This window comes from Melanerpes formicivorus, unplaced genomic scaffold, assembly GCF_026170545.1.
Source record: "Melanerpes formicivorus ecotype bairdi unplaced genomic scaffold, bMelFor1.0.p_v2 SCAF_15, whole genome shotgun sequence".
In the NCBI taxonomy this organism is placed as follows: domain Eukaryota; kingdom Metazoa; phylum Chordata; class Aves; order Piciformes; family Picidae; genus Melanerpes; species Melanerpes formicivorus.
Window position 1 is genome coordinate 663,001 of NW_027142367.1, and position 12,972 is coordinate 675,972.

Here is a 12,972-nt window from a genome sequence, read left to right on the forward strand (position 1 = left end):
AGGAATTGTGTCTTCAAGTCCACAAAAATTTGGCTTTTTGGCCTCATCTGAGAGCCATCTGTAGACCATTCCATTTGCATATTAACTAGCAGGCATCATCATCACTGGGTAAATGTCATGTTCTTTCCCTGCATTCATTGTGTAAGAATGCAGCCTCATCCATAATCAGTTTTTCTTGTATTAAAGTTATGAGCCCTTCAGAAAAAGGAGCAATACAGTTTTGATGGCAGTGAGCAAGTGGCCTTCTATCTGCCTACAGCTAAGTTACAAAATCAAGTAATAGCCTCCTCTGCAAGTGAAGATGAAGCACAGAAGGTACTAAACAGGTTCTCACTAGTAAAAAGGAGTACACTGCTATCTCTGTGAGAGGGAGGAAAGGATCATTTCTAATACAAGTATTTTTCTCCTTGCATCAGTTCTTATAACAAGATTTGCAATTTGCAGACGTGGTGTCAGGTCAAGAGGCAGTAATGACACCATTTACTCTCCCCTTCCCATGGGAAATCACCCCACAGCAACTGTCACTCACTCCTATACAACCAACCTTAATAGCATCTCACATTCAATACAGGGCCCTGAGGAGGTTCATGGGTTTAAAAAGCCATCCATTTCTATTTAGAAAGAATACTTTCAAAGTACATGATCTTGCCTTAAGAGTGAACAAAAAAAGACAGCATCATTAAGCAGCCCTTGAAATTTCATGTGAGAAGCTGCATATAGAAACCATTATCCAGGGGTATCTACAGCACACAACATAATTTTATGTAAACATTTGTATGGGAACAGACGGGTAGGAAACAAGTTCAGGAAAGCCAGAGAATATCTTGGAGTAAAGAGTACACAGCGTGGTCAGAGGGCAGGCCAGCAGATGGGGTAGTCTGAGGGTAGAGGACACGCAGGAAAAGAAAAGTATAAAGTGCAAATGCCCCATAAGGAAGTAGGCATGGAAATACAGATGAAGAAGAAAGGCGACTGGCCACAATACTGGTGTGCAGCCTAGAGAAGAACAAACCAAGGAAGAGCCTGGAGAACAAGGGTAAATCTCTACTTCTGTTAACATGATGAGTAGATCAGAGCTTACCAGATGTGTGGTTTCTAATACAGATACTACTTCATGAATAATAACATTAACTTCAAAGACAGTTTATCAACCTACTGATGTAGGATTTACTTTTTCAATACCACCATCAGCACCCTCATGTAAGAAAATATGTGGCAGAACCTGAAACATCTGACTGGAACAAAATGTTGGGGGGTTAGCTTTATTTGAGTAGTTATTAAAACCCAAACCAAACCAAACAAACAACAAAACAATAAACCAGTGAGGAACTCTGAAACTATTTTTTATTTTTACATGTATAGCAAGAATTCTCCCAGTAAGGTCTTTTCTGTCATTCCTCCACACAAATAGTCCCTGTACTCTTTAAAATCTAATAAACCTTTTGAAGTGAAGCTGTAGATAGGAGCCTAAAAAGTTGTAGCTGCCAGAGTATTTTCGCTTTGTATCAACAAGTTTCTTTTTCTACTGGGAAGATAACTGGGATTTAAAGTTAGCAGGTAGTAGAAGAGCACATTTTACAGATGCCAGTATGTCCTGAAATACATGCATGTAAACACAGCCGGCACCACAGTTAAGTCCTCTGCAATTATCTACATATTTCACGGGTAAGATGCTGACTGGTGATGAAGCCCACGCACCCTCCCTTTCCATAAAATTTGAGCTGAAATGGAGAGTAACCACCACAAACTATTTATTTTCTTAATGTAAAAGATTCTTACTTTCTTCATCTTAACCAGCCCTGTACCACAGCTTCTGAGGATTAAAGCATGTTCTGTTTAATGGCCTAATCCCACAAAATCTAGAGCTGCATAGCTCAGAGAAACTTTACTGATCTACGTCTATAAATGGTGCAACGCCTCTTTCAGTTTTTCTAACACAGTGTGGGTGTCACTTTTCATGAAAGAAAGAAAAGGCATGAGGAACAGCTATGCAATTCAACAGAATAGTTTTTAATCCTCAAGACACTGATAGCTATTACATGATCAAGATTCTTCCACCAGTCTAAGCATTTCACTGAAAAAAAACCTCCAATTTCTTACCCTGCCTTTGGACAAATGAGCTGCAACTACCACATGAGCAGCTCTCATTCTGAAAACACTGGCAGTCTAAGGCTTTGTTTGGAGGTCAAATTCAAGCAAGAGTGCTTCCCATCCTCTGCTGGACCAAGCAGCTACTTTCATACACCTTCACTACTGAACGACTAAGAAGAGTGCCATTACTTAATTTTCTGATGCTTCAAAACCACAGACTGCCTTAAACAGGCTCTACAGCATAAGCAGAACTCTGATAAATCAGAGGGAATATAACCTTAAGCAAAATATTTACTGAGCTTATCTTCATATACCTCTATAAGAAAAATCACCAACATTCATCGAGTCTCCTTCAAAAATGATTTGTGGCGAGATGTTAGGAGGACAGCAGAAAGTTGTGAAGATGTGAGGAGAGGAAATAAATTAGCATTTCCAGTATCTAGGAATGTGTGATCGAGTCAGCATGGCAAGGGAGGCCTGGTAATTCTGCAGAAAGTATCTCTAGATGGCTCCATCCACATGCTTCTGTATTACTTGCAAGGGTGTAACTGTAGCGCTTCAGCTTCTTTTAAGCAGAAACCATAGGGCTGCCAAATTCCATGTTTTAGTGAAATGATACCAATGCATATGGATACAAAAGGCACACAAAACTCAAAACGTACTCTGAAAAGAACATTCCTGTTCTACACAACTGGTGATTATAGCAGTGTGTATTTTTTAAGGTTATTACATTCGTTAGTAGCAAGTTCCCCTACATGTTTTTGACGGCCAAGCTTAATGGCTGGTGATTAATTGGTTTGATATTTAAATAAGATTAAATGTTTTTCAAATGTGTTAACCTTTTATACTATTGCAAGGGATGTTTGGTTTTCAAGAGAGAATGAAAAGGTCAGCAACAATGGACGGGTATCAAGTATTTAGCAGCTGTGAAGACTGTCTGACAAACCCGAGACTCTCTAAATTAACAATATACACTGTGAAGCTTCCTTTAAGGAATAAAGAAAAAAGTAACACACAGCGGGCTCTGGGGATGGCAAAACACCTACAAACTTCACCAAGCAAACACAAAGCTCCGCAGGCCGGCACCGTCCCTTCCTCATTCCTCGGGCACAGCGGCAGGAGGAACAAAAGTTCAGCGCGCACCGTCCACGCACCAGCCCGCGTAGTGGCCTCGGTCCCCCGCCGCCGCCGGAGGCACCGGCAGCCCAACCGCCCAGCACTGCCAGCGACCGGCGGACCTAAGGGAGCCGGCCGGCAGCACCAGCATACATCCGAGGCCCCGGGGGTTACCCAACACCGCGTCTCCCCACGTAGGTGTCCCTCCCCGCACGGGACGGCCGCTTGCCCAGGACGAGGGTAGCCCCTCGAACGCTCCAGGGCGCAGCGCAACACCAGCTGAGGGGCGGCGAGGACGTTATAAAACCAGGAATAAAGAGGCGGTGCTCCCGCAGCCCTCCGCCGCGCGGGGGACACAGCGCGGCCTCGCCCCGCTTCCCCGCCGGCGCCACAGGTGCTGTAAGGCCGCCCCTGCCAGCTACAAACCGGAGGGTGCCAAGACCAAAAGGCACCGCTCCCTGCAGAGGCTTCAGTATCCCACCACACAGCATGCCCGTGGTGGCCCTGAAGGCCAGCAGTGCTGGGCGGCCACCCATCCGGGGAAGAATATAGGTAGCGCACGGCAGGAACGACCCTTCCCGGGAGAGCTGCCGCTGAAGTACTACGAAGGGGCTGTTTATCGGCAGCGGCGGGTAGGCGAGCAAGTGCCAAGCTCAATGCTCGCTGGAGGGAAGAGGCACGCAGTCAGCTACAGCCAGCACGAAGAAGGCGGGCAGCGGGGAGCTAGCAGAGAGGCGGACATGGCGGGGAGGCACGACGCGCACCTGGCAGCAGGTGCATGCGGGCAGGGACGGCGACGAAAAAGCCCGCGGAAGGAAGGAAAAAACTAGAGAAGCTTGCCCGGAGAACGGCGCATACTGGGCAGCCGCGGGGAGACGACACACACTCATTAGTGCCTGTCACCAGGAAGGGGGGAGACGATGCGGAGGAGGGGAGAGGGCAGATGCAAGCGCAGGCAAGGGAGGCAAACACAGGTTACTCACTGGTAGCTCCACGTTGACTTCGGTCCCGTCCAGCAGGAGGACGCGGCACTGCAGCACCGGTTTACTGCCGCCGGCCGCCGGGATGTGGACAGGGGCTCCGGCACTGTGCACGACCCCTCCAGGGTGCGGCGAGGAAGGGAAGCCTCCTGAGCTGCTGACGGCGGCGGCGGCGGCTCCTCCTAGCAGCCCCCCATCCCGCTCGTCCCCCTCTCCGCCGAGCCCACCCCGCCCGGCTCCGCGCCCTGCTCCTCGCCCGTAGCGCTGCATCGACCGCCGGCTAAAGGTCCTGCGTAGGAACCGCAGCATTCTGGGGGCGCCCTGCCCGACCGCTCACACCCCCAAACCCACAGCTCCGCGCCCAGCCCCACGCCGCCTCCCGAGCAACGCAGCAGCGCCGCCCGCCGGGAGTCAGCCCGCGCCGGGCGCTGGCCGGCCCGCCCCTGCCGCCCGCTCCGCCCTCTGCAGCGCCGCCTGCCACCGGCGGGGCTGGGCGGGCCGCACCGCGGTCCCTCCTGTCACCGCTGAGGTGGGGAAACCCGAGCGGCGGGCAGGGGGAGCTATTGAGGTGGGCGGCAAGAGGCCACCTGTGGCGGGGATGGCGGGGTTGGCGTTCGGGCAGTCGTCCTTGGCCTGCCGCTTCCTGCTCCTCAAACCCTGTGGCCGCTTACGACCTCGCAGCACAACGGTGGGAAGCGCCGCACCGCTCCTCCAGCAATGTCCGCGAGCGCTGGGACTGTCTTGCCGGCGGCTGGGGCGGTGGCTGCCCTTCAAGCAGCGGCAGGGCGCGGGGAGCAGGGCCTATCCGGGCCGCGCTTGTCTCCGGGCGCCTCGTTCCGATCCAGGGGCGGCCCGCCTGGGACGCGCTGTCCGGCCGTGCACACGGTGGGCAGGGGTGGGCCGTCCTTGCCCGTCTGCCGCTGTTTGCCCGTCTGCCGCTGTTTGCCCGTCTGCCGCTGTTTGCCCGTCTGCCGCTGTTTGCCCGTCTGCCGCTGTTTGCCCGTCTGCCGCTTGCGCCCCTTCGGATGGGTGGGGGAGCGGATGGGGGAAGCGAATAGCGAAATGAGAAACGAGGAGGTGCAGAACTAAGTAGCCCAGGCGCCCGCAGAAGGACGCCTCTCGCCTTTGGTGGGGAAGGCCGGCGCGGCGGGTCCCGCGGAAAGCAGAACGGCACCGCACCGCCTTTCCCGCCGTGAGTGCTGCTGCTTGCGTCCCTTCTGCACAGCGATGTCTGCCCAGCGGTTGAAAATGCTCCCGCGTTTGCCTTTGCAATTACCATGGTCTGCGGGTTTAAAGAAAAGAGATTCGAGTGCGTGATCTCGTGGAAAAAGCAGACCCTCCAGACGTTTCTAGGCTTTTATTCCCTTTGGTTTCTGCAGGCATGAGGAAGGAGCGTGGTTTTATTTCAGTGTCACAGCAAATCCATAGGTAGGAACGCTCTTTCACACAGTTGCTCTCCCAGTAAGTGAAATATTAATGTGTTCTGGCTTGAGTGGGACTGCTTTGGCTGAATTGCCATGTATAAAATGCTGGACATGAATCATGCCTCGCCGAAACAATCCGTGGGACTAATGCTGTGACTCCATGGTGAGATGTGATCTAAGGGACTTCTGAAACAATTTGCTACTTGTAAAGGTGGTGGGGTTTTGTTTTGGTTTTTACTGTTGTGGATTTATTTCCCTTAACCTTGCTACCAGGCGGGTTTGCACAAGCATCGTCCTATTAAGTTTTCAAAAAGCTTGCCAAAGTGTATCAGCTTGTCGGTTTTTTATTGACACTCGATAGAATTAGGTAACTGCCTGCATCCTTTTCTATGTTTCTTCAATGCACTACTTCAGGTCTCGAAGTGCCTCATCAGCCAAGACTGTCAGTAAACTGCCTGATCTTTAGCAGGGATGCATCTGCAGTCCTTCTGTACTGTCTAGCTGCATAACATTTTAGAGAAACAGAGTGGAAAGGCGCTAGTCTTTGCCTGCTAATGTTCACAGTCAAAAGTAGAACCTTACTATAGATGGGGGAGGGGGGTGTGAACGAGAAGGGGGGCGGAGTTTGAGGCTTTTTGGTTTTTCATTAGGAGGAGACTTTTGCTCTTTTTAATTTTTTTCAGATCCTGAATAGTGTGCCATATCTCGGGGTTATTTTATTGCTTTGAATACTGGGCTGTTGCCACAGTCCTATAAAGCTCCTTTGTATAACATAAGCAGCACAAAGAGTTGGAAATACTGTTGTCTCTTGCGGGAGCTACAGCAGTTCTGGTGCAAGGGCATGTGGGGTGAAATGGAGGTCTGGCATTATTCAGGACAAGCCTGTCAGAAAACTTTGCAGTGTTACAAACTTTACTCAGCTGTAATACTTCAACCTTTTCAAACCTAGGCTTGCTTGGCCTGCATTAGCAGCACACATGATTACAGGCCAGTGACCGTACAACAGAGACAGTGCTTTGTTTACAGAACCACCATAAAGATGTCAAGGTCCCATTGAATCTCACATGAAGCAATATTAGATAATGCTTGTGTTAAAGGATCTTCTGTAAGGTGCTGGTGGTGAGGGGAAACAAAGCTGCTGCTTTAGTACACAGCCTCTCTTGAAGTAAATCAATTTCACCATTATTTCACCTGTTACCAGAGGTGCTACCTTTAGCCTTGGAATAAGAACCTTGAGCAACTGGATATTGAGGGTGCCATGACACGTTTATTGCAAGATGAGGGGTATTACACTACTTTTTACACTTGGATTTGTAGTATTACATTCATCTGTATCCTCTCTTCATTTTGAGGAGGGCAAGCCCTGAAGCAATTCAGTTTTCTGGTACAGCCCCTTCCTATAGCCCTTCCTCAAGCTACTACTTGCTTTCTTTCCAATGAGAGGCACAAACAGGAACTGCTGCAGTCCTCATCTATGCTGTAGTTAAGGGCATTACTTTAAAATCTTTATCAAAATAGCCCTTCAGTGTAACATCTACTTCTAATAGAGTACTCCAGTCTCCCCTGGGAGATAGAATTTGATCGCTACTACAGGGAAAGTGAATTGTTTGTACTAACCCGTATCACAGTTGCAGTCCCTGCAAGTTGGCAGCTTTACCAATGTTTTTTTCCATAATGCTAAGCACTTGTGTTAGTGGGAGAGTTATTTACCAAAATCCTTAAACAGGAGAGCTGTTACTTATCAGAGGCACTAATGCTGGTCATGACTAAATGAAAGTGTGATAAGCACTTTATTCTTGCCCTTTCATTCAGAGTTTTGGTTTTGTTCAAATCCTGTCTGATTGCTTTTTGAAAGCTTCATAATGAAGGCAGCCACCTGTGGTGGGTTGAAATTGCCCCTCCCAACATTAACTTTGCCAGACCAGCTCAGTACTAAAAGTACCACACCACCTAATAGGGATGGGGAGTGAAATGCTGACAGTCCTGTGAGGAGACTACTGCAGTGGGTATGTATGCACTTGCCTGGACATCAGACACCTTATTTTATTTTCTGTCACTGCAGTCACATTTGTGGATTTTTCCTGGCCTATCAGTCTTTCACTATCTGCAAAGGAGTGATCTAACTTTAATTTGCATGCAGCTGGAGTTTCTGCAGTTTTGGAGAAATGTTATCTTTACTGAGTAACTTAAAGAGGTTTGTGTTTTGCAAGCTTCTGCCAGGGCATGTTTTTTCAGTCGTTACTGAGGGAAAGGAAACTCATGTAAAGGGATTCAAAGAACAAGTATTGACATGAAGCCAAATATCTCTGTAAATAGACCTATGAGGAAAAAAGAACTTGAGGAGTTATGACATATGTTCACTCAGGATTTCAGATATGAATTTGTTTGGTCTTGTTTCCTAAACTTTAAGTTGTTTTGTCAAAAAAAAAAAAAAAAAAGCCAAAATCAATAAAGGAGATACTTTTAACTGTGAACATTCATTGGGTTGCAACATCCATGCAGCAGTCAGCAGCTCTGTGTGTTTTCCCAAAAGCATGTCAGTTACACGAGCAGGCCTACTGTCACTGTTTTTGAGGATTCCATTGCACACAGATAAGATCAAGAATAAAATGCAAAGGTAATTCTGCATTGTGCAGCTAAGGATAATTTGCATTTCTATGCAGTATTTCAGCTAGAGAGATCCCAAAGCACCTTCGTTTTTAAACAAAAAAAAGATGCAAAATCACTTCACCAGCACTGATATGCTGCAGCAGAGAAAAATACAAAGAATCTCTTCCGTACAAGTGTAATGGAAATAGGAATTTGGGTGGGCAGAAAGTTAGCCTGAAAATTGTATGGCCATAATGGATAGGATGTATTCCTGCAAAAGATACCATGTCATTGTAGGTAGTCGTGTCTTTGACAGGTTCTACACATTGGCCACAACAACCCCCTTCAGTGCTACAGGCTGGGGTTAGAGTGGCTGGAGAGGGGCCAGGCAGAAAGGGACCTGGAGGTACTGGTTGATAGTAAGATGAACATGAGCCAGCAGTGTGCCCAGGTGGCCAAGAAGGCCAATGGCATCCTGGCCTGTAGCAGGAACAGTGTGGCCAGCAGGAGCAGGGAGGTCATTCTGCCCTGTGCTCAAGCACTGGTTAGGCCACACCTTGAGTCCTGTGTCCAGTTCTGGGCTCCTCAGTTTAGGAAAGATATAGAGTTGCTGGAAGGTGTCCAGAGAAGGGCAACAAATCTGGGGAGGGCTTTGGAGCACAGACCTGTGAGGAGAGGCTGAGGAAGCTGGGGTTGCTTAGCCTGGAGAAGAGGAGGCTCAGGGCAGACCTTATTGCTGTCTACAACTATACATGAAGGGAGGCTGTAGCCAGGTGGAGGTTGGTCTCCTCTCCCAGGCACCCTGCACCAGAACAAGAGGACACAGTCTCAAGCTGCACCAGGGGAGGTTTGGGCTAGATGTCAGGAAGAAGTTCTTCATGGAAAGAGAGATTGGCCACTGGAATGGGCTGCCCAGGGAGGTGGTGGAGTGACCATCACTGCAGGTATTTAGGAAGAGACTAAATGGGGCACTTGGTGCCATGGTTTAGTTGGTTAGATGGTGTTGGGTGGTAGGTTGGACTCAATGATCTCAAAGGTCTTTTGCAACCTGGTTAACTCTGTTTCTATTTCTATATTTGCTTTATAATATGTCAACTATCTCTTCCAAGTGTTACAAAAGAACACAACTAAGGAAGAAATGTATTGCTTCTGCATGTGGAATAATACCACTGTTAATGTTAGGCATGAATTTTGGCAGTTGTTGCTGTTCATGTGACTCCTTATATTCTTGAAAAAACATTTTTTTTTTTTCTTCTTCCTGTCAGAATAAACAGAAAGGTAACTCATTCCAGAACAAGTGCTTCCACTCAAAGAGCTGTTCTACTATATCCACAGGATCTAGTTTGTAAAGAGGCAAGAGCAAAACAATTTCCATTGGAAAATAATTAGGGAAAAAAATGGAAATTTTTTCTACAGAAAGAAAATGTTTCATGCTGAATAAACACTTTGCAGTGCTTCCTGTCCATGTAATAGCAGAATCACAGAATCAATGAGGTTGGAAAAGACCTCAAAGATCACCAAGTCCAACCTGTCACCCAAGACTTCATGACTACTAAACCATGGCACCAATCCTTTTTTGAATACCTCCAGGGATGGTGACTCCACCCCCTCCCTGGGCAGCACATTCCAATGGCCAATTACTCTTCCTGTGAAGAACTTTCTCCTCACCTTGATCCTAAACTTCCCCTGGCGCAGTTTGAGCAGGTTCAATATGACTTAGATGTTCTTTTTATCAGCATTTTTTCAGGTTTGTACTGACCTCCACGCACAGAAATTACTTAATCTTCTAGCCTAAGATTAGCTTTATAGCATTAATGGGAAAGTTTTCAATCCTATGTTGAATTGTGGAGGTAGCAGATGTTCAGCTGAAAAATCAAGGCATCTTTGCCAAGGTGAACTGTTTTGATTTTAATCTTAGGAGAGCCTAGAGGACTGCTCAGAATATTCCCTGTGAACAGATACCACATCCTCAAGCACTAATGTTTTTTGGAAATATCTTGTAATAATAATGTGTGTTTTAATTATATCTCTGCTGAAGAGAGACATGCATAGCTTCTTGGACTGTGCAGGAATTCTGCAACAAAGATCCCTTTGACTGACACAGCAATGCTGAGTGGTACCTTGTGTGGGTGTGGTGGGGCAGCCAACCATTTGTGAGAACTGCTGGAAACCTTCAGCATATATTGGAAGTCATCTTAGAAATAAAACAAAGGTGAAAGTTATAATGAATAAACATAATGTTAGATTTGTGAAATTCACAAAACGTTAAGTCCGATACTTAAGAATTTTTACTCCACTGTCAGGACAATAAGCCAGCAGCAGAAAGGAGATTTCTTCATGTGGAGACTTGGACTTTTCATCTCTTGGACTATTTCAGATGCAAAGAACAAGGGACAGATAAAGGACAGAGGAGGAACTTGCTGGAGACAAACTAGTGAGTGTGTGGTTCTCCATGTGGAAAATAAGCCCTGGGTAAGAATTGGCATTCTGAAGAAAGATGATGTAGTAATATATAAGACATTGCTTTATGTCAAGAGTTGGGGGGAGGGAAATCTGTCAGTGCATGGAGCTTGCAGTCCAGTGGCTTTGGGGTATGATGCAAAGACTGCATGATTTGCACAGTGAAGTGAAACTGAGTACAGGAAAAGGAAGGGTTTTAATGTTTCGTGGAACTCAATCATTTCACTTTTGAATCTGGTGAGGCCCTAGTGAGGCTGCATCTGGAATATTTTGTCCAGTTCTGGGCCCCTCAGTTCAAGAAGGACCTCAGGGAACTGCTTCAGAGTGTCCAGTGCAGAACCACAAAAATGATTAAGGGAGTGGAACAGCCCTTAAGGATCCCTGAAGGAGCTGGGGGTCTTTAGCTTGGGAAAAGGAGCCTGAGGGCTGACCTCATTAATGTTTATAAAGATGTGAAGGGTGAGTGCCCAGAGAGTAGAGTCAAGTCAGGCTCTGCTTTGTGATGCCAAATGACACAGCAAGGGGCAAGGGTGGAAGTTGAGGCATAGCAAGTTCCATGCAAACATGAGGAAAAATTTTTTTCACTGTGAGGGTAATGGAACACTGGAACAGGCTGCCCAGGGGGGTTGTGGTGTCTCCTTCTCTGGAGATACTCAAAACCCACGTGGATGTGTTCTTGTGTGACCTGCCCTAGGTGCTCCTGCTCTGGCAGGGGGGTTGGACTGGATGATCTTTCGAGGTCCCTTCCAACCCCTAACGTTCTGTGATTCTGTGAACAGTCCACAAATGAAGAGCTGAGTCAAGAGAAGTAAGTATTTCTAAGGGAACAAAAGAGTAAAAGAAAACCCAAAACAAACCCAAAACCAAGCAGGCCAACATGACTCCTGAGCCTGTTTGTTTATTTTGTGTCTACCCATAACAAGAAAACAGGAAGGCGAAATCAAGACTGAAAAACTGAACCAATAGTTTAAATTATTCTTTTTTTTTTTAAAAGAACACAATCTTTATTTCCAATTTGTAAACTTTCATTACCTAGCACAAGTTTTGCTGAAACCTCAGATGTATGGAACCAAACTGCTGAATTACTACAAAGGTATTTATGAAGTGGAAATGTTCTGTGACTATTGTTTTTCAGAAATGGCATTTCCCTAGACAGCAGCTCATTTAAGAATATAAAATATATATTACTTAAAAAGTAGCCTGTATCTGAATGATAATCTCTGTATAAAATTAAATAACACCATCTTCTTCCCAATGAGCAAGAATTCCGCAACACAAGTGGAACCTGCATTGATGTTCAAAAGAGGCAAGACAAAGGAGAACTGAATCACTTACCCTACAGCATTTCTGGTTTTTGGCAAATTAGTGTGGAAGTGTATAGTCCTCTGTTGTTTGTATATAGATCTTAGCCTCTAAGATTTATTGTCAGACACAAATCCAAGTTTATTTTACAGTAAAAAAAAATAAAAATCCATGGTAGTGTTGGAGCACAGTTATGGCCTGGAGGGCAAAAACATTTTAAAGGTGTTAAATAACTTAACAGCTACGTGATCCCTCTCTGACATACTGCTTTCCTAATGAGTTTGTGGGGGGGTTGTTTCATAAGAAGTACAACCAGCTGAAGTAAAATAATCTCTGAATCCTTCTTGTCTTCTTCTTTTCCACCATCAGATATTAATATGTGCATAGATTGTCAAGATGTTCCTCCTTGCCCAACATTTTCCTCTCTTTTTTTTGCCCTGCACCATGCCGTGCCCACTGTCTTGTGCTGTCTTGCAGTGATATAACATCAAAACATTCTAATGCTCTTCTGAGGCTGTTTTCTTTCTCTTGTCATGTAAATGCATTTTTATTTAACAATGTTTTTATTCTCTGTAGATCTGCCTTCAGGTGATAACAGTGTAAGGTGAAGAGATACTTAGAGCACAGAAAGAGTCATAATGCTACTGAGGGTAGAAAAGGGTTCTTCTTTCTCTTGAGAATTTCTCATGTTTATGACAATTTACCAGTTTGAGTCACTGGACAAAACTTCTGGTAGTTTTGCAGAAGCCTTTTCTCAAAACTCAGAGTAATGTAAACTAACTGGGGCATGCAGAAAGACCAGAAAGATCTTCCTTGCATCACTGAAAGGAAGTTTGTTTCTTGTTAATTTTGTCAGAAGGAAAGGCAGCAAGTCCCAAGCACACAGAGAAATTAATTTAACTTTCTCATCTTTCAATAGACAAGCAGTGATACAGGAAAACATGATTTCTCTGAAAAAGCAAACATCAAAAGACATTTGATGAAGACTACTTCTGCTCAGAAGACATGAC

The 12,972-nt window shown here is 46.0% G+C and overlaps 1 protein-coding gene across 2 annotated transcripts in view; it reads right to left on the reverse strand.

Moving 5' to 3' along the window:
- Positions 1–4,550, reverse strand: part of EPB41L4B (erythrocyte membrane protein band 4.1 like 4B) — a 227,783-nt gene extending 223,233 nt beyond the window's left edge. For both annotated transcript variants that reach the window (XM_068147428.1, XM_068147427.1), the window contains exon 1: positions 4,191–4,550. In XM_068147428.1, the coding sequence (XP_068003529.1) occupies positions 4,191–4,496 (306 nt within the window). In that variant the 5' untranslated portion in view covers positions 4,497–4,550. The remainder of the gene's footprint in view (positions 1–4,190) is intronic.
- Between the last annotated feature and the right edge of the window lie 8,422 nt (positions 4,551–12,972).